At 44.7% G+C, this 21,574-nt stretch overlaps 1 protein-coding gene across 1 annotated transcript in view; it reads left to right on the top strand.

Annotated features, from left to right (window-relative positions):
* The first annotated feature begins 1,658 nt into the window (after positions 1-1,658).
* Positions 1,659-21,574, top strand: part of LOC107120648 (armadillo repeat-containing protein 4-like) — a 69,292-nt gene continuing 49,376 nt past the window's right edge. The window contains exons 1-6 of the mRNA XM_015423388.1: positions 1,659-1,799; positions 2,278-2,487; positions 5,052-5,288; positions 6,071-6,181; positions 9,212-9,366; positions 11,249-11,491. Of these exons, the coding sequence (XP_015278874.1) occupies positions 1,692-1,799; positions 2,278-2,487; positions 5,052-5,288; positions 6,071-6,181; positions 9,212-9,366; positions 11,249-11,491 (1,064 nt within the window). The 5' untranslated portion in view covers positions 1,659-1,691. The remainder of the gene's footprint in view (positions 1,800-2,277; positions 2,488-5,051; positions 5,289-6,070; positions 6,182-9,211; positions 9,367-11,248; positions 11,492-21,574) is intronic.

The following is a 21,574-nucleotide window of genomic DNA, read 5'->3' as shown; positions in this document are numbered from 1 at the left end:
AGGCGGTGATAGTCTCCAAGGTTTTACTTGTTTCCATGCCTTTCCTGCTTGCTGATACTGATCCTGGTATTTCTTTGACTGTGGCTAATTTTCTGGCAGCAGTTTATAAGCAATTTTGAAAAAGAGAAAAAACACATATGGTATATTTTCGGTACCTGCCACACGGCAGGGAAAAAAGCGCCCAAAGCGCGGCTTTTAAAAGCCGCACCGAATTAGAGATGCCGTGGCGGGATCCCATGGATCCCCTGAGCCACGGCGCCGTTGCTCCCCGGCATGATCAGATGCCGGGGAGAAAGCGACGGTGGGAAGGGGAGGCTGGCGAACTGTGCATGCTCACTCATGTGCAGTTCGGCCAGGAGCCGGGGATGCGCCGGCGTAAGGACGCGCCGGTGATCCCATGGCTGGGCTTGAGGCTCTCTTCTCTTTTTTGGTGCAGGGTTTTGGGCGGGAGGGACGGATCAGGGACGGACAGGCAACAATTCCCAGATGTTGCCGTGGGATCGCGCCCGTTTGCTCCGCCCCCGAACCGTCCCTCTCCCGGCCCAAATCCACTCGTGTGACTGGGGCCTTTTGTATACCAAATAAATTGGGACTTACCGCAGGGAAATAACTTGGTTTTGAAATATATGATGAATATTGTACGACAGTAGCCCTGACCTGGATAGCCCAGACTACCCTAATCTCATCAGATCTCCGAAGCTAAGCAGGGGTGGGATCTGGTCAGTATTTGGATGGGCGACCATCAAGGAGCACCAGGGTCATGATGCAGAGGCAGGCAGTGGCAAACCTCCTCTGAACATCTCCTGTCTTGAAAACCCCACAGGGCGTCCTTAGCAGAGATACACCCTTCTAAGTCCATTGAAGACTGCGGCCTTAGAAGGATCTAACTCTGCTTAGGATGCCACTGTTAGCATAGACAGTCGTACTACTTGGTATGTTTATGGAATTTAAAATTTAAATGGTCTCATTTTCTGCAAACAAAGCTGCAAAAATACCCATTACTTGAGAGGGAACTGCTGTTCACTGTGCTACCTTACAATATGTATCATAGTTTTTGCCATCTGAAAGGTAGGAAAAAATAAAAGTTGAAAATAGGAAACATATTTTGCATTAGACAAAAGGAATTGTGTAACCTGGACAAAAACAGCTCCATATAGTCACAGTAGGACTACCAGCGTATTTGGGTGTTGAGTTAAACTTTATAACACTGAACTACTGAACTTCTTAATCATGAATGAATGATGTTTATTTACAGTCAAAGACCATCCGTCAAAACAATACACAATCGCCAAATACAAATAGATTAGCTTTCAGTCCAAAAATATATATTTAGACATATAACCTTAAAACCATTAAAATGTTAATTCTTAATCATGGATTATCAGCAAACACATAATACTGTATAATTGCTACTAATATTAATCACTGTTAAACAATAATAAATCCTTGAAAATGTTGTCTAAGCAATACACAGAAATGATCACTATCTAATGCCATTAGATTGCTCTGTTTTGGGTTTTTTTAAAAAAAATTACTCAGTAGTGTTTTATAATGAAATGTTGTATTTATACCAACATTTAAATTACTCAGTAGTGTTGTATAATGAAATGTTGTATTTATACCAACATTATATTAACTATTCCCTTTTATAGGCGGGTAACCAAACGGCAACTGTAATAGCGTTGTGTTCAATGAGAGATTTCAATTTGTATCAAGAAACATGTCAGTTGGCAATCAGAGATGTTGGAGGACTTGAAGTGCTGATTAATTTACTTGATACTGAAGAAATCAAATGTAAGGTGAGTTAGTTTGTACACCTTTTGGGGAAACTTGCTTGCAGTAAATGTGCAGGCTGTCAGTACAAGGGGCAAATATTGGCTCCCAAGGCCCATTTCATGTCAGGAAAATGGAATGGAGGTTAAGGCTTGAGCTCCCTGTCTCTTTATCTGAATCAGGGTCCTGGGTGCCCGGAAAGCATGGAACTTCCTGACCATATCTGTTGACCAGCCGTGGGGAAAGTATAAAGTGTAGTTAGACAGATGCAGAGCAGCAGGCCAATTCCCCCAGAATCAGTCTGAAAGAAAAGAAGGAAGTCTAGCTGTCCTCCAAGAATGTATTTTCTTTGCTTTTACTGCTGCACCTTTCCCCATCATGGCATTTTCTACATCATGGTGGGGTGAATGGACTTTTAGCATGTTAAACCATCTAAACACTAGTAATTCTGCTTTATATGCATTTCTGAAAAATCTTACAAACTGAATTTCTTCCTTTGATTAGATTGGTTCATTGAAAATCCTGAAGGAAATAAGCCAGAATTCACAGATCAGACGGACAATTGCTGATCTTGGAGGCTTACAAATCATGGTGAAGATACTTGATTCTCTTGATAAAGATTTGAAATGTTTGGCAGCTGAAACAATAGCTAATGTGGCCAGATTCAAACGAGCACGAAGAACAGTCAGGCAGCATGGTGGAATCAAGAAACTAGTATGTATCCATTATAACTAAATAGCATTTTGGGTAATTGATTTAATCTTTTTAAAAATTGCTGTCTTGATAAACAGTGGTGAGATCTTCATTCCCATTTAACTATAGTTGGTCCCATCAACCATGTATCTGCCTTTCATGTAGCCTCATCAGGCTGCTAAATAGCTTCCTAAAAACCAGGGGTAATTTCGTAGAAAAAGAGGAGCAGGAGCTCATTAGCATAACTCATTAGCATGACTTATTTTTATATTCCACACCCCCTGACATCACCGGAAATGTGTCAGAAGGCAACACCCACTGCTCAGGCTCCACTGGACAATTTTGGATTGCTAGCTATTGGGGGGGAACGTGCAGATCTGTCCTCGCAGAGGAGGGAGAGCTCATACCTGAATAAAACTTGGTCTTAAAGGTGCCACTGGACTGTTTTGGACCTTGGGGGGGGGGGCTCTGCAACTTACCTGGCTGCTTCTTGCTCTTACTGAGGGCTGCTGGGAGCAGGGGGTGGGGCTTGTTGCATGTGCCTGCCCCTTGGGCTCTTTACTGCCGGAGCTTCGCTCCTGTGTGCTCCTGCAGGAAATGACCCCTGCTAAAAACTGTAAGAGTGCCTAAATGCATCTCTTAAGTTATATGTGGTTTGACCCTTGGAGAGATGGAATATTTATTTATTTGTTTGTTTGCTTGTTTACAGTCCACCTTTTTCACAAGGATTCAAGGCAGATTACACATAGTGAGTCAGTACAATCAACAAAAATGGGACATTCAATAAACAATGCATTAGGACTGTAGAAGTCTGGAACCAACCAGAAAGAACTGGCACATGCTAGTATTAACATGACATATTAAGCAGTGACAGAATTACATAATAAGATCCTGCTTAGAGTAAGCTGTACACAGCAGTATAGACCATGGTTCCTAATCATTTATCCAAGTAAGTTTATAAACCATTTCCCACAATGCAACCCTTTTACCTGTGCAGAAAAGCCCTCTTGACTAATCAAGTTTTGCATAGTTTGTGGAAAGCCAGGAGAGTGAGAGCCTTCCTGACCTGCTTGGGCAGGGCATTCTATAGGGTAGAAGCCACAATGGAGAAAGCATGTGTACAGGCAGTTGTTGATTTAGGCTTTCACGGCTGAAGTTCATTAGTTGCTGTAGAATTTCTGGGTTGTGTGGCCATGGTCTTGGCATTATAGAACCTGTCGTTTCGCCAGTAGCTGCGACTGGCATCCTCAGTGGTATAGCACAGAAAGATGGAGTACTCTTCCGTGAGAAGAAAAATGGTAGGCAGGTAATTTATATCTACCCCAGAAGGTGGGGTAGAACTGAGTCATTATCTTGTAGGAGTTCCCCAGGCTATGAACATGCTAATGGAGGAGCTTTCCTGAGGAGGTTCTTTTGTATATGGATTGTTTCCTGAGGAGGTTTCCTGTTTCCTGAGGAGGTTCTTTTGTATGTGGATTGGCTGTTTGAAATTCTAATCTTATCTGTAGTGCTATTGTCAGATGTCGAGCCTTTCGTGTTTTCCTGAAACCCACACAACCCGTTTTTCCTGAAAAACACAAAAGGCTCTATATCTTGTTGTTCCATTACCCTGACTAGACTAGACTAGAATTTTTTTTTAAATTAAAAGACAAAAGATAAGTTCAATAAGAGCATCAGAGAGGCATGGCCTTTGTCTGCTCTCAGATGGAAGTAATCAGCTAAAGCTAGCTGAGCTGCCTCTCTCACATAGCCTGGCCTGAAGCCACAGTGAAAAGGGTCTAGAGCAGATGAATAATCCAAGAAGACTGCCACTTCATAGGTCTTACAATGTGTTCTATAGCACGATCTGTCAGATTTAGCATGATTTCTCCACCAGTATCGTTTTAGATGTCTCCCAATGCTTTTCAGGTCACCCAGCTCTGTGGTAAACCAGGGGCCTGGGTTTCATTCCAAGGGTAGGAGAGGTCAATGAGGGGCAACCTTGTCAGTAGCTTTAAGGAGCTTCATGTTCCATGTTTCCACTGTGGCCTCAACAGAATACGTGTGGAATCCAAAAATGCCCCAGAGCATTCTGGAATCCAGTAGAATTCATGGGCTTCTGTGGGTGGACTATTGTAACCGGGGCCCCTCTATCAGACCATGTTTCAGGGAGAATCTCCAGCATGCAACAGGACGGCCCCCTCTCCAAAATATGCACAGATAGTTTTTGTGGACAGGGATGCATGTCCCCAGACTCTTTAGCACTTTTTGAAGGTAATAACCATCACTTTTGAAATGGTCCAGAGTCTGATCAGTGTGTAACACAACTGCACAAGAATAATGTGTTCCTTGATCCAGCTGTTGTGGGCAGAGGGTCCTTTTGCACACACTGAAGCTCATGACTCCAGTTCCTGGACTGGGAATTTATAAAATGTATAAATAATTGTATTATTCCTTGTATCTGACGAGGGGAGCTTTGACTTTCAAAAGTTTATACCCCGAAAATCTTGTTGGTCTCTAAGGTACTATTGGACTCGAATCTAGCTGTATTATTCCTGATAGTTGGTTTTTCCCCCTGCACTACTTTGATCTGTGTTTTGCACCAGGTTGGCCTGTTGGGCTGCAGAACGACGGGATCAGCACATCCCACGCCACTTCAGGGAAAAGATATTGAGGTAGCACGCTGTGGGGCTTTGGCGCTCTGGAGCTGTAGCAAAAGCGCCAGGAATAAAGAGGCCATACGCAAAGCTGGGGGCATCCCCCTGCTGGCTCAGTTGCTGAAGTCTCCTCATTCAAATATGTTAATCCCTGTGGTGGGGACATTGCAGGAGTGTGCCTCTGAGGTAAGGGACCTCCACAGTTACAGAAAACAAAAAGGCCACCTCTGCTGCGATCCAACCAAAACGCATTCCAGTTCTTGAAAAAAGTCTGATTTCTCAAATTTGATTTATGGACAAATATATCACAGAGTAATTTCGGTAGTAATATGTCAAATACATTTTAAATAAAACCACTGAAAGCATTTTGACTAGCATTTTCTTCTGCAGCACGTTTGTGTAAAAATTAGCAAAAATGAAAACGTGGCAAAGGAACGGTCACCATAAAAGTGCTTATAAAAGCCTCCGTTGTCTGCTAGATTAAGCATTCCAGCACATCTGTACAGGCAGCAGGTGAAGTCCAAGACCTTTCTTAGCCTGAGACCCTGGAGAGCTGCTGCCAGTCCAAGTAGACAGTAGTGATCTGGCCGGACCAATAGTTTGACTCAGTAGATGGCTGCTGCACGTGGTCTACAGCTGTCCTGTTCTAAGCAACATAATTTCAACACTAAGGAGTTTTGTGGGTGTTAACTTGCTTGCAGTGGAAGATTAATGGGTTAGATCCTGTGCAAGGATCTCTGATCTGCCTGATTTTTTTCCTTCCCCTCAGCAGACTCTTTCCACCCCAGGAAAGTAAATTTCATGTTGTTATATATGCATATTGAAATATGCTAGGGAGCAATCCATATCAGAGATCTGTGTAAGCTTGTTTTGGTCCAGCCAAGATTTATGGTAGTGCTTTGCAATGTAAATGATAGCAATCTGATTTATTAACAATGGAATTTACAGCATTTAACTTGCACTTGTAGCCGAGCTACAGAATTGCAATAAAAAACGAGAAGATGATTGAAAACCTTGTGAAAAACCTGAACAGCGATAATGAGGAACTTCAAATGCATTGCGCTAGTGCCATCTTTAAGGTAAACATGGTTGGATTTCTTGTGTGCAACTCCCTGTGACAAACTTGACCATTTGAGGGGTGGGAAGAGATAAGTATTTACATGAATGAAAAACTCCATACCTTAGCATGGGCGCATGGTAATATGTCCTTGCAGGGTATGTTCAAAAGCGCTCTCTCTCTCTCTCTCTCTCTCTCTCTCTCTCTCTCTCTCTCTGTGTGTGTGTGTGTACTGTTCACAATGACTGGAAGAGAATAGTAACCTACTTTGTGACATGGCAAAAAAGCTCCACTGTGTTTATTAGCATTTGGCTTCTAGTACTGCCAAAATATTAGATTCTTCAGTTACAGAATTACAAACAGGAGTCTTGCTTAAAAAGAGCACATTTTTATTCCAGCATAAGCTTTTGTGGACTAGAGTCCACTTCCACACACACAGGTAGGCTCCTACCCACAAAAGTTCATCTGGAATAAAAAGTCTTTAAGGTGTCTGTTTTATCTGCAGTAGACTAAGGGGTCTTCCACACGACAACGATTCCCTGTAGATTTTTCCATTGCTGCAGTAGCTGTCAATTCAGTGCAGTCGTAACAGAGCTTCCAGATGGCCGACTTCCTTGCGCTTTCCTTCCCTGTTCCTCTGCAGTTATCATCCCTCCCCATCACACACACACACCACTGGGGACCCTTTTTTGTTTTGTTCTCCCTGCTGGTGCCCGCTGGAGGTCGCCGCCGGCTGTGGGGAGGACACACTTCCGGTGATGTCAGGGGGTGTGGCATATGCTAATGAGTTATGCTAATGAGTCCCCCTAGCTCTTTTTCTACGAAATGACCCCTGTTCCTTGCACTTTCCTTCCCTGTTCCTCTGCAGTTATCATCCCTCCCCATCACACACACACACCACTGGGGACCCTTTTTTGTTTTGTTTTTGGCAATAGCTAAATCGCTATAGTGTTGTAGCATTATAGCAATTTCTCTCTTAGGTTCTCTGAATTCCCAGCCATTTCTAGCTATTGCTGTTTTTGTTTTTTCTTTCCCCAAGCTCTCTTTGGTGCAGGGGAGGATATGGCAGCTGTGGGGAAATGTGACAGGGAAAATAGTGCCAAAGGGCATGGAACGTTTGGAATTGCAGCAAACCTTCCACATTTGTTTATTTATTTATTTATAATGTCAATTTATAGACCGCCCTCCCCGCAACGTGGGCTCAGGGCTCAGGGCGGCTCACAGATAGGAGTAAGCCAACACATAAAAACAGGTTAAAACCATATAAAACCATCACTACAATGTTACAACATATTAAGTGCTCTAGATGTTCCAGAATAATCTTCCATAAAAGATGACGTCTCAAAGATGGTACACTCAATCAGTGCTGTCAGTTCCACGTGACACAGTCGTTCTCTCTTCCCAGGGCCAGTTGGTAATGATGGTAAAATAGTGATGGTACGGTAGTGGCAGCTCCTACTCAAACGCCTACTCAAACACATGAAAGACAAAGGCATTTCACCTGCATATAGGCAGGAAATGTTGGATCAAAGGTGGTCTGAAAAAGCACAGGGAAATTATGGAAAGATAATGGGTGGGCATCAGTGCTGTGTGAAACCTTGGAAATAATCTGTTGCCACTGAGTGCCCAAACTGGAGTAAAAAGCTTGTTGGAAGTCACCTAATATAGATTCCCCTCTGGAATCTGTTAGCTCCTACAGAGCACCTAAAGTAGCCTTGTGTCTGCAGCAGTGTTCCCTCTAAGCTGAGTTAGCGTGAGGTAGCTCAGTTTTTTAGCCTCCGGCTCACACATGTTTGTCCTAGCTCGGGAAGGATGGCTCCAGAGTAAACTAATTTATGCAGTAGCCAAATTGCTCACTCACAACTTTAATGCCAGTAGCTCACAAAGGAGAATTTTTGCTCACAAGACTCCACAGCTTAGAGGGAACATTGCTCTGCAGTCATATTTGTAAGCAGCTAATCTGTTACCCTGGTCTTAAATTAGTTCAGACTGTTCTAGGAGCTTCTTTTATGCAACCTTTGCATGTGTGTTTATATACACATGCACACACACACAAAACTGTAGTACATGAGCATGGGCTTCCTCATTCAATTCAGTATGGGGAACTTGTCAATGCGAGAGGTCAATAGAGAAGCTGGCTTTCACAGAAGCTCCATGTTCACACTGTATTGAGGAGTGCCAATCTCCAGGTGGGGTCTGGAAACCTCCCAGAATTACAACTGATCTCCAGACCACAGAGATAAATTCTCATGGAGAAAATGGCTGCTTCGGGGGACCCTACTGAGGTCCCTCTTCTCCCCAAACCCTGCTCTTCCCAGGCTCCGTACCCCAAAATCTCCAGGAGTATAATATATGTGTCTTTGGACTGTAGAGGTTGAGTACAACAGAGAAAGCAAAATGTGATTAACAGTGTAATCCTAAACAGAGCTGCACCCTTTGAAGTCCACTGAAGTCAGTGAATGTAGAAGGTCATAATTCTGCTTAGGGGTGCACTGTAAGCCCCGTTACTTTGAACAGGATTTAAGCATCACACCATTTCAGTGGTTTGTCCCCCCCCCCCTTGAAATTCCCATGGAATTCAAAAGACTTGATCATAGAAATGCACTTCAGGGTGGGGTCAAATTGCATTTTGCTGAAAGCAATGGGAGCACCTCCCTTGATTGTTCCTGTCTTGGAGTGACGTTTAAAATTACTTTCTATGCTGATATATTTCAGATTTTTTAAACTAAAATTATTTTTCTTTCAAGAATAATTCTAAATTATTCTGATTTTTTTCAAATAAAAGTTTCAAGGAAATGTGAGAATATTCTTTTCCCATAATAAACCAAAAACTTGTTAATGGTTTTATTGTAAAAACCTTTCCCTTCCTTCAGTGGAGCTCACATGGGAGTTCTTTGCAAGCTCAGTTGAAATGCTTGAAAACTGCATGGCAGCACTAGCACTTAGAGGACTGTGTCCACTGTTGCTAGAGGAACTAGCATTTTATATGCTTGCTTATGCCAGTTTGTATTTTCCTTTGCTTATTCTTATGTCACTTTTTTAATTGCTGCAGTGTGCTGAAGATCAGGAAACACGTGACCTCGTTAGACAGCATGGCGGCCTGAAACCCCTTGCTGCTTTACTTGCGAATTCTGAAAACAAAGAACTTCTTGCAGCAGTGACAGGAGCAATCTGGAAGTGTGCTATTAGCAAAGAAAATGTGACCAAGTATGAGCAATGTTTTAAATTTCTTGTTCATACATTCAGGTAGCATCTTTTGATTTAAAAATGAAAGCAAGCATGGCTCTTATTGTGTAGTGGGAAGCCGCGTGAACGAACGACATGTACAAATTAAGACACATTTAGGTGTTGCAAGGCTGGCTTATACATAGTCATGTTTGTTCAGAAGTTTAGGCCTAATTATAGTTACCATGCTGATGTCCAAATATGCTTAATTAATGATCTGCACATTTCACAACCCCAGTACACTGATCACACCTTCCATTTCTCCTGGCAAAAAGTCTTGCTGGGCCACAGAATGCAGAAGCAGGGGGGAGGTGCCTTCACCTAGTTCTGCCTCCTCTTCATGGGCACTCTTGCTCAGTGCAGAGGTGTCCCACCTCTTACTCCTGGGCCAGTCTTCTTGACCTCTTTTATGGTGTCCCCAGGGCTGGCTCACCCGCTAGGCGAACTAAGCATTCACCTAGAGCGCTGGGTCCTGGATGGGGCGGCGGGACCTGGATGGGGTGCCGAACTGCGCAGGGGAGGCTCCAAAAGCCCGTGTGCCATTGCTGCTCTGCTCCTATGGCCCGCTGGTGCTGCTGGGCAAGCTGGCGGAGGGCACAGTGGCTGAGGAGGTGAAGGGCGAGGCGGAGTGAAGGGCCAAGCACGGAGGGGGCGTCAAGGTGGGGAACCAGCGCACTGAAGTTGCCTCAGCCGCTGCCTGCCCGGGGGCGCCTGGCTGCCTGGCTTGCCTCCTGCCGCTGCCACTGCTCTCCGCCATCTGACTGGCCCTGCTGCCACTTCACCGCTCGCTTTTGACTCGCCCTGCTGCCAGTGCCAGCAGCAGGGGGCGAGCCAGGCAGAGGCGTGAGGCAGCTGGAGACACGTCCAGGAGCTGGCTAGCCGAGTGGAGAGGAGCGCTCTGGGCGCGGGGAGACCAGGGAGTTTCTGCCGCCCCTCCGGACTGCCCCCCGCCCAGCACCAAAATCTTCCCCAGTCACAAAAAAGGGTGGCTCTTTAAACCGGCTTGGGTCGCCACGCGCAAAAGCCTGCTCCTCCGTTCACCCTGCCGCTGGCTGCTCTTCTGCGGCTCGGCCCAGCTCTCTGGGAGGCAGGCCTACGAGGAGGACGAGGCGTGGCAGCGAGAGGAGGGGAGCCCCCTCTGCCTGAGAGTTGGGCTCCTCCCTTGCCCCCCTTGCCCCCCCAGGGATTGGAGGAAGGCCCCTCAGCCTTGTCTGGACTGCGACCTCCTGTGGCACATGCTCCTTTTCTCCAGGCCCTGCCTGGAGGTTGACAATCCCCTAATTGGTGGGCACACGTGGGGGGGGGGGGCCAGAAGGTAGCCCCGCCTAGGGCACAAAAAAACTTCGGGCTGGCCTTGGGTGTCCCAATAGGTCTCACAGGCCTCGTCACTGAGCTTGGAGGTCTGTGGTAAGTCAGGGTTGCCAATGACCTCTTGACCCACTCCCTGTTGACAGACTGCTTGCCTCCCTCCCCTCTTGCTGCAGCACAGCTTTTAAAGGGCTCAGTTGTTCCCACGTCTGCCCAGCTTTTGGGGGGGCTGCAGGGCTCTGCATACTTCCTGTGTTATAACTAGACAGCAGTCTTGGCTGGGCCCTCACAGGTTCTAGAACCTGTACAGGAGCCTAGAGAATCACTATCAGAATTTTCAGCATCTTTACAAAACTTACAGTTCCAAGCATTGTTGAGGAAGTGATGACAGCTAAATTGTAGCCTGTTGTGTAGATATGATCTTTAAGATTAACTTGTATTTTTAGAATTTCCAAGATATCTGAACATACATTGTGATTTTAAAAGGGAATTGACTACGTTTTCTGGATTATTATTCTTGAAAAATTAATTTTGATCTTCCACTGTTGTCTTTCAGATTCAGGGAGTACAAAGCAATAGAAGCTTTGGTTGGCCTGCTGACAGACCAGCCAGAAGAAGTCCTTGTAAACGTTGTTGGAGCATTAGGGGAATGTTGTCAAGAACAAGCCAATCGGACCATCATCCGGAGATGTGGTGGCATTCCATCTCTGGTTGCTTTACTCACTGGAACCAATCAGGCTCTTCTTGTCAATGTTACCAAAGCAGTGGGAGCTTGTGCAACAGAACCTGAAAATATGGTGTAAGTTTGCCTATTTTTTAAATAAATGTCTTTTACATGTTAGCAAATTCTGTTAGTGCATCCCAGAGGCGTGTTTTACGAAGTTGAATGTCCAGTGAAAGAGGCTCCAGATGTTTCACAATGTTTTCTATGTCTTTACATTTTTTATACCACTGATGGCTTTGTTGTGAGTGGGTATGAAACGTACATCAGTTATTTTCTTCTTTACTTTGGGATACGTGGCCAAAATCCAAATAAGTTACTTCAGCCATGTCCAAATGGGGTTTTGTTACTGTTGTTGTCTGAACAGCATTCCCTCATGCCAAATCACAAACTGTTCAGTAAACTCTCTGAGTTTCAAAAGTGATTTGCCATGTGGCATGAGGGGTTGTAGTCTGAGAAGCATAATTTCAGATCTCTGAGACAGTTGTATGGCTCTCTGAATACTCTCTGTGTCCAATACATGCAGAACTGCAAGCTTAAGAGAATCAGCAGATAATTTCCTTTTAATTGGGAAGATGTGTTGGCTATTATCTTTGCCTCCTTTGCATCTGTCATTTTGTGGGATCAGCAAGGCAGCATAGTGCAATCATATAAGCAGTGTGGAGGAAAGCTAACCATTGTACTTTGGTTGCTTTGCACTCACTACATGGCTTTTCAGAAATTCAGCTGCCTTCTTTCTAAAGTAGGGCTGCCAAGTGGGGGCGAGGAAACCCCCGCTTTGGAGGCCCGATTACCGCCGCCGTGGAATCGGGCCCTGGGGGAAACTCCGCCCCCTGAACCGCAGCCACGTCGCTCACGTTGGGGGCGTGGCCCAGATCGTCACAGGGAAAACTCTATGGTTTTCCCTCTGACGATCTGGGCCATGCCCTCAACGTGAGCGATGTAGCATGTCACTTCCTGTGACGTGCTGCCGGCGCGCGCACGCAACGTCGAGGAGCTCCCGGAGCCCGGCGAGGTTCCCCCGCTGCAAAGGTAAGAAGACTTGGCAACCCTATTCTAAAGTAAGAATTTATAGTTTGAATTTATACCATGTAAACCTGCTGCATAAGGACCAAGGATTATCAGTGTATTTGGTACACAGATAAAATCAGCAGGTTACCCATGTTAGTCTGCTATAGCAATCCCTCCTCCCCCCCAAAAAGGAATTTTGTGGCACTTTACAGACTAAAAGGTTTATTGTGGGATAAGTTTTTTGGAGTAGAGTCCACTGCATCAGATGCATGAAGTGTGTCCTGATTGCTTATGTATGTGCATAATATATGACGGTTCCATTTGTTGGGAGAAAGGTGGGCTTGTAAATGTTACAAATAAATAAATAGGGTGGAGGTCAAAAAAGGTGGGGTCAAAAGCAAATGAAATTCATTTTTCAGGTTTAGAAAAGATCAAGCCTTTATTATACCTGAATTCTAAACTTCTGGGGGACTGGGCTAGATGGGATGATGTTGGCTTTTTCCAAGCAGATTAAGAGCTTGGTGTCTCATGGGCCATGCCTTGCTGTTTGAAAAGCAGGTTGGCATTGTGACCAGGAGCTCCTTCTATTAGCTGTATCCAATTCACCATCTGTTTTGTTACCTAAATTCAGTTGATCTGGCCATACTAATCCATGTGTCTGTTAACCTCATAGCTGGATTGCTGCAACATGCTCTATGTCAGGCTGCCTTTGAGGACAACCCAGAAGCTACAATTGGTCCACAATGCGGCAGTCTGACTATTGGCAGGGGCTAGCCTCTGGGAACATATGTTGCCTATTTTGAGACAGCTGCATTGACTCCAGTCTGTTTCCAAGTTCAATTCAAGGTGCTGGTTGTGACCTTTCAAGTCTTTCACGAGCTGGGACCCACTAGCTGAAGGACCATCTCCTATATGTCCTTGTGTACCAACTATGATAATCAGACAGCCATCTGCTGGCTATCCCACAACTTAGGGTGGTGCATCTGGCATTGACCAGAGCCCAGGCCCTCTCCATCTTGGCTCCAGCTCTGTGGAATGGGCTCCCAGAAGAGGTGAGGGGGGCTCCCTCCTGGGAGATCTTCAAAAGGCACTCCAAGGCCTGCCTGTTTGCTATAGCTGTTGAGAAAGTCTGAATTGGCAGGCATCTTTTAAGGGGTGTGTGATGGACTATCAATAGTTAATGCCTCACAGAGTCTGAGAACCTTTTTTTTTTTTTACAATATTTTATTAAATTTTCCATGCATACATTCAACACACAGACATACGTACGTACTCAGGGGGAAATCTTCAAGTAATTATAATGCTTATGCCTGATAACTAAACCATGTCGGTCAAATGTTCATCTCAAAAAATTTTAGTCATTCATTGCCAGTATAGCAAAAACTCTTTTCTGTATCCTCACCAATGTATTGTTTGACTATAGCTTTAAATTATTATAATTTTCCAACCAAGTGTAGAGCCTTGTCCATGTATTCTCAAAGGTTTTTTCTGGGTATTGTTTCAATAATAAAGTCAATTTATCCATTTCTGCTGTTTCCAGCATTTTGTTTATAATCTCTTCTTTAGTAGGAATTTCCACTCTTCTCCAATAGTTTGCATATAAAATTCTAGCAGAAGTAACTACATACAGAATCAAATAGGAGTCATTTTTTTACAGCTTTCAGGTAAAATATTTAACAAGAATATTTTTAGTCAAAGGGTATAGAACATTTTAACATATTCTGCAATGTTTCATGTATCCAGGCCCAATATTTTTTGGTTTTGTCACAAAACCATCACCTATGGTAAAAAGATCCCACCTTATTTTGACATTTCAGACATCGATTTGAACAATTCTAGTCAAATTTAGCAAGTTTCTCCGGGGTAATATACCATCTATAGAAAGCGCCTGAGAACCTTTGAGTGACAGGCTGTTCAAATAGAATTCTGTGGAGAGCATCAGTTAAGAAATGACGTGAGCTGACAGTTAAAGAAGAGACAGTTTAGCACTGACTGTGAACTGGGAAAGTGGCAAAAGGAGTGAGTGGATCAATGAGGATCCCCATTCAAGCCAAAAAGGGAAATTGCTTTTATTTAAGAGAAGGGAGATAGCACCCAGTGAAAAGGGAGATAGCTCTGGAAAGAGCAGTGATCCCTGGTCTATGTAGAGAGAAGGATTTTGTACATTTCCTGCCTTCAAAACGTAAAGTGTCAATAAAACTAGAAACCTGTGCTTGTGCGTTAAAGCAGAAACTGAGAAGAAAGCCTCATCAGCGTTTCAAAGACCTTGTTGAAAAGTAAAAAAACTTACTTGTTGGCAATATATTAGCTAGATTTAGTGTGATTACAAAGTTACCTCAGTTTTTATTATCAGTTAACCTCATACATCCTACCTCTGATTCTACCTGACCTTTCCCCCTCAAAGTTAAATAAAATATTTTGTTAAATAAAATACTTTCAAAAGCCTCTTGTGTGCCATTACAGAAGAAGTATATAAGCAGGTGATTTTGTCTCTTCCCTCAAGTGCCTGGACTTAGGCCAGCATCAAACTATATAATAATGTAACAGGGTGGGCCAGCCATAGATCAACAAAGAAGAAGAAAATAGATATAGGGGCTGGGAAGGAAGGAAGGAAGGAAGGAAGGAAGGAAGGAAGGAAGGAAGGAAGGAAGGAAGGAAGGAAGGAACCTATATGTGAGGGAGTGGAGAAAGATTTGGGGTTTTATTTTTGCTTTTGAACTGAAAATGCTTTTAACTATTATTGTAAGCCTCCTGGAACCACCAGGAAAGGTGGAATATAAATGTTTTGATAAATAAGGATGGGATATATTTCTCTGTTTCAGGTTCTTTTGAGTGAAGTATGTTTTTGAACTTTTCTTCACAGCTGGGCTTTAAAAAAGTTAATTTGTATACTTGGTGCCATAAAAATGCTTTCCTGAGGTACTATTTATCTTTATCTTTATTTGATCTTTATTTGATTTAGTAGCTGAATGTTTTAGTAGCTTTATATGGAAACTAAACAAATCTGAAATTAATTTTTCTTTTTTTATTAGACACCAAGAGTGTGCAGCAAAGAGGACTGATATTTTATTAACAGAGTTGCTGGTGTTTGACTTGAATAATGTAAAACTTGTGTAGCTTGAGACCCCAACCTTTAAATTTAACGAGATACGTTCCAATCAGATGTTTGGGCAGGGATTTGCTTTCACCGTACATAATATGGGAAAATCTCCTCAAGGTTGTGACCAGTGTTCCCTCTAAGCTGAGTTCGTCTGAGCTAGCTCACAGTTTTTTAGCCTCTGGCTCACACATTTTTGTCTTTGCTCAGGAAGGATGGCTCCAGAGTAAACTAATTTATGCAGTAGCCAAATTGCTTGGTCACAACTTTCATGCCAGTAGTGCACAAAGTAGAATTTTTGCTCACAAGGTATATACCAACAAGGTCAAAAAAGAGATAGCGATCTTCTCCTCCTCCTGTTCTGTTTTGCCTAAATCACTTGATATTCAGAGTGTGTATAATGCTTCCCATTTCCTGAAAGGGGCATTTGTTTTCATGACTTGGCTGTCACCCAGTGGCAAGACAGTGCAGAAGTGTAAACACTGCTTATGTGAACGGAGTTAAGTCAAGTGCTAGAAAGCTATGCATACAGTACGTTTCACACAGAACTGTGGGTTAATTAATTTTTTAAAATCAATCTAAAAGTGGCAGTGCCATCAATCAGCACAGTAAACCACCCATAAATGCAAATTGATAGTTGTACCTCGATCCTATTCGTCCTATATCCAGCATGGACTGTTTCATACTAAAAACTGGTCCACGTGAGCACCAAAATCAAGACAGATAATTGCTAAAATTGTGGCCTTGCAAAGCTCACCTTGTTTTAGAGAGAGGAAAGTTGCTGATAGTTTTGGGAGGAAACATTTTGGAAAGTTGATCTGCTGAACTACACTTATAATGCATTTGAATGCTTTTCACTGCAGAGCATTAAATAGCTAAAAATCATGTTTGCAGTCCTGAGCTATGTTCTATAAAACCAAGGCTAGAACGTCAACTTCCACGTGTTGGGATATTTGGTGTAGCCTAGATTGAAGTTACATGCCTTGAGCTGGATAGCCCAGGCCAGCCCACTCTTGGAAGCTAAGTGGAAGTCATCTGGAGATACAAAGTGGTCTTATTAACATGCAGACGGCACCCAGCTCTACTTCTCCTTTTCATCTGAGTTGGGTAGATTAGTGGAAGTTTTAAACTGGTGCGTGGAGGTGGATAAGGGCCAATAAACTGAGGTTTGGTTAATGTTGCTGCTGATCAAGGACTGAGCTGTCAGGCTTTTCTGAATGGGGTTGCACTCCACCTAAAGGCACACATTCCCAGTTTGGGGATGCTCTAGTCAGGTCTGTAGATAGAAATGCAGATTTCCTTTGTGGTATGTAGCATCTTCTGCCAGCTTTGATTAGTATGCCAATGGTAACCTTTCTTAGAAAAGTGAGACTTGTTCATGTTTATCCATGTTCTGATATCACTTTTTAAAATGCATATAGTATATTTATGCCCTGACCTGGATAGCCTAATTTTGTAAGACCTCAGATGCTCTGGTTAGTATTTGGATGGGAGACCACCAAAGAATATCAGGGTTGCAATGCAGAAACAGGCAATCGCAAACCACCTCTGATCGTACCTTGCCTTGAAAACCCTACGGCAGGGGTCCCCAATCTTTTTGAGCCTGTGAGCCCCTTTGGAATTCTGTCGTGATGTGGTGGGCACAATCACAAAATGGCTGCCAAAGGAGGCAGAGCCAGCCACAAAATGGCTGTCACAGCTTACCTTCAGTCAAACATTTGAAGATCTTTGTGCTGGGGTAGTAGCTACTGCCAAAGCAATGTTTTTAAAAATCTGCCCTTGAGACTGACCTGGAAGCTCTAACTGATCCAGAACGCAGTGGTGCAAGTCCTAACAGAAACACCCCGGACTGCACATGTTCCACCAGTGCTGTGCCAGCTGCACTGGCTTCTGGTGGAGCACCGAGTCAAGTTCAAGGGTTTGTTTTTGATCTTTAAGGCCTTGAACGGTCAGGGACCAGTGTATCTGTGGGACCACTTCCTCTGGTACACCCGTGGGACAGCGTTATGCTCTGCACAGAACAACTTGCTGGTGATGCCACCTTTCTACCTTTGCAGGCCCTCAAAACATCTAACGGGGGCATGTATCCCCCCCCCCATCCAGAACACATTAAACACCTATTCCCAATTTGGCTTTATATTGCATTTGTTTTGGCTGGATTAAGTTTCAGTATATTCACCTTCATTCAGACCTTCACCATCTCCAGACACTGATTTAGTATTTCTACTGTCTCTGTGAATTTAGAGAGATAAACAAAACAGAATTGTATATCATCAGTATATTGGTGACATTATGTTCTGAATCTCTGGATGATATTTCCAAGAGGCTTCATGAAAATGTTGTTATTAGTATGGAGGACAAGATCAAAATTTGTGGTACCCCATCAGCAAATAGCCATAGGGCAGAAATCCTCCAGCAGTACTTTCTGTAACCTGCCATCAAGAAAAGATCAGAATCATTGCGGTATGCCCATTTTGGTTAACTGTTCCAAAAGGATTCCATGGTCAGAAGTCTTGCCAAACACAGCAGAGGGTGGTTTGTTTGTTAAAACATTTATATCCTGCCTTTCCTTTTGGTTTAAGGCGGCTTATAGTAATAGTTAAAACATCCCCAGCCAAAACCAAAGATAAAATAGCAAACCCCTCCTCCCTTAAAAATGCCTTTCATTTAAACTTCCTCCAAAGCCCTGGCAAACAGGCAGACCTTGCAGTGCCTCCTGAAAATCTCCAGGGAGGGCCCACCTCACCTCTTCAGGGAGCCCATTCCATAGAGCTGGAGCCACAGTGGAAAAGGCTCCAGCTCTGGTCAATGCCAGACAGGCCCTACCTTAAGTGGGGGGATAGCACCCTGAAGTTTCCAGGTTTTGGAGGACCCTGGGCAGACATTGCCCAGGAGCCTCTGTCTACCTACCACCAGGTGTCCCTTCATACTGCCGTTTCCACTCCCACTTGCATTCCCCCACTTACCTGTGCATCTTTCTCCTGTTTGCAAGCCTTCCTGTATTCCATGCTCTGTTGTCTGGACCATGTGTACACCGCTTTCCAACCAACACTGATCAGAATATGCCATGCACCAGGAGTGCTGACACTTGTGCACCACCTACAGGCACTTCCCCATTGATGGGGAGCACAGGTGGTGGAACAATTAAAGCAAACAGATGGGAAAGGGCATGCAGACAGGTGGTAGAGGTGGTGCGTGGGTGGGAGTCAGAAGCAGTGGGCCCCACCAGAAGTCATGGGCCCTGGCAGCTGCCCCACTTCAGGGTATGCTGACGCCATCCCTGGCAGAGAGGTTTAAGAGGATCAGCAGGGGTACATTCAGCAGGGGGGCAGAATGGCCATTATGGCCGCTGGGACTTTCCCGGTGGACTGATAGCCTGGGGAGCCACCTCTCCTCAGTCTACCCAGCATGGGCCAGGTCAACCCAGGGGCAAGGAAAGTACCACCTGGTCAAGTTGCATGCAGGCAAGGCACCACCCTGGCAGACAAGGAGGATGCCTCAACACTACCTCTCTTATGGTTGGCTCTTTGTCCTTCCTTCCATATGCATCCAGGGCTGCTTCAGTCCACCCGTGGATACATTCATGAGCTGCACTGGCTTCAGGTGCAGTACCGGATCAGTTTCAAGGTTTTGGTGTTAGCCTTCAAGGCCCTTAACGGTCTGGGACCCACATATCTTGGGGGGGGGGGAGGACTGCCTGTCCTGGCAGATAAGAACTTACTGGTGCTCCCTGGCCTGAGAGACATCTGGCTGTCCTTGACCAGGGCCAGGGTATTTTCCACCCTGGCCCCAACCTGGTGCACAACATCTGTGCCCTGTGGGACTTAATGCAGTTCTGCAGGGACTGTAAGGTGGAGATATTCCACCGGGTGTTTGGTTGAGGACAGTGACAGTTTCCATCTGTCTGGCACTCCTGTCTCTTGCCTCTCTCTTCCCCCCCTGCGAGGCAGTGGCACAATTAGTACTTTAGCATCATCTCATCAGGCAATTATTATTATTCTTTTATTGCTTTTAACTGTGAATTTAATATTAAATGTTTTATTGATGTACACCACCTTGAGCCCTGTTCTGCAGGGGAGAGTGGTATAGAAATTTAATTCAATAAATAAATAAAGCTCCTGTCAACTGACAGTAGATAATCTGCTGGGGCAACCAGCTCAGTTTCCATACTATAACCAGGTCTGAATCTAGGTAGAAAAGGAGTTAGGTAATCATTTTTATCTAAGAACACCTGGAATAGTTTTGCTGCTACCCAAGTTAGATTACTGTAAAGCATTCTACATGGGGCTGTCTTTGAAAATGAAGCTTCAGTTAGCATAAAATATAGCAGACAGATTGTTGACTGGTATAAATTACAGGGATCATGTTGTGCCAGCCTTAAGACAACTGTACTAGATTAATTTTCACTTTTGAGCCATAAACAATTTGGGATCAGGGATACCCAAAGATCCACCTACTTGCCCATCAATTAAGATCTTCCTCTGAAGTGATATGAGCAAAAACTAGAGAACAGGATGATCTTCGAGTGGTCATCTATGCATTCAAACCCATGGGATTCAGTGCGCATGCGCTGGATTGATCGGTGCTGTAGCAAGCTCTATTTTAATGGATTTTCGCGCCCAGTCCCTCCGGGCATGCGCAGGAACCCCACCGTGCATGCCCAGAGGGGTTGGCGCGGACATCCCACCAGTTCCTTCAAAGTGCTGCCGCAAATCAACCCCCATTCGAAAATGTAGAAGCTGACAGCAGCGGGAAAGGAGCGTGGGTGGTGTGAATGCACAGATGACCACTCGAAGATGACCAGTTACGTAAGCAACCTGCTTATCTTCGACGTGGTCTCTGTGCTTCACACCCATGGGAGATTAGCGAGCAGTAGCCTACCTGGAGGTGGGTGCTGGCAGGTCTTTTACTGCGTAGCCGAAGACAGAATGTGATGTCCCATGTTTGTACCGGTGTTCGTACGGATGTCTAGGGCGTAGTGCCTGATGAAGGTGTTAGGCGTGGCCCAGGTAGTGGCTTTACAAATGTCTGGCATTGGCACTCCCTGGAGAAAGGCAGTGGAAGTCGCGACAGCCCTGGTAGAATGAGCCCTGATAGGACCAGGCAATGGCTGCTTGGTGAGTAGGTAACAGAGTTAGATGAGACCTACAATCCACTTCGAGAGGCGCTGAGCCGTGATACGACTGCCTAGCCGTGCCGAAGTGTACGAGACTAAAGGTTGCGGGTCTCGTCTGGTTGGATGCGTTCTTTGGATATAGAACAGAAGAGCACGCTTGACATCTAGAGTGTGTAGTAGTCTGTCCTCCGCTGATGTAGGGTTTGGAAAGAAGTCTGGGAGGAAGACCTCAACCTGCAGGTGGAACTCTGACACCACCTTCGGCAGGAAGGAAATGTCCGGTACTAGTCGTACTCCATCTGGCAAAAACGACAGGTAGGGTGTGTCGTGGCGGAAAGCCAGTATCTCTCCCACTCGCCTAGCTGAGGTGTCTAGCTGCTATCTTTAATTCATTCATCATTTTATAATCCTCCTCTATCTTTTGATCTGGTGGACGATAAGAAACTCCCAGTGATAAGTTTCCTTTTGGCCCCCCTATTTCAACCCATAGAACTTCCAGAAGCGAATCCAATTCTCTTAGCCTCTCAATCTTTCTGGACTTTATACCCTCTCTGACATACAGAGACACCCCACCTCCACTGATTTTCCTCATCCCACCAAGTTTCTGAAATACCCACAATGTCTCCAACACCAAGCACTCCAACTCCCCAATTTTACCTCGGACACTTCTAGCATTTGTATAGAAACAGCTGCAATTTCCCATACAAGTTAAGCCTGCAACCTTCCTCTTGCTATCTCGAGACCTCCTGATCTGTGCCTGTCTCTCCAGCCCTGTGCGTGGAACAGATAGCACTTCTGAGAAGGCTACCTTGGAGGTCCTGGCCTTGAGTTTCCTGCCTAGCAGCCTAAATTTTTCCTCCAGGACTTCATGACTGCATTTCCCCACATCATTGGTGCTAACATGTACCATGACCACCAGCTCCTCCCCAGCACTATC

The sequence above is a fragment of the Gekko japonicus genome, unplaced genomic scaffold, assembly GCF_001447785.1.
Source record: "Gekko japonicus isolate JY-2015 unplaced genomic scaffold, Gekko_japonicus_V1.1 scaffold1820, whole genome shotgun sequence".
Classification (NCBI taxonomy): domain Eukaryota; kingdom Metazoa; phylum Chordata; class Lepidosauria; order Squamata; family Gekkonidae; genus Gekko; species Gekko japonicus.
This window is presented reverse-complemented; position numbering and strand designations above follow the sequence as displayed.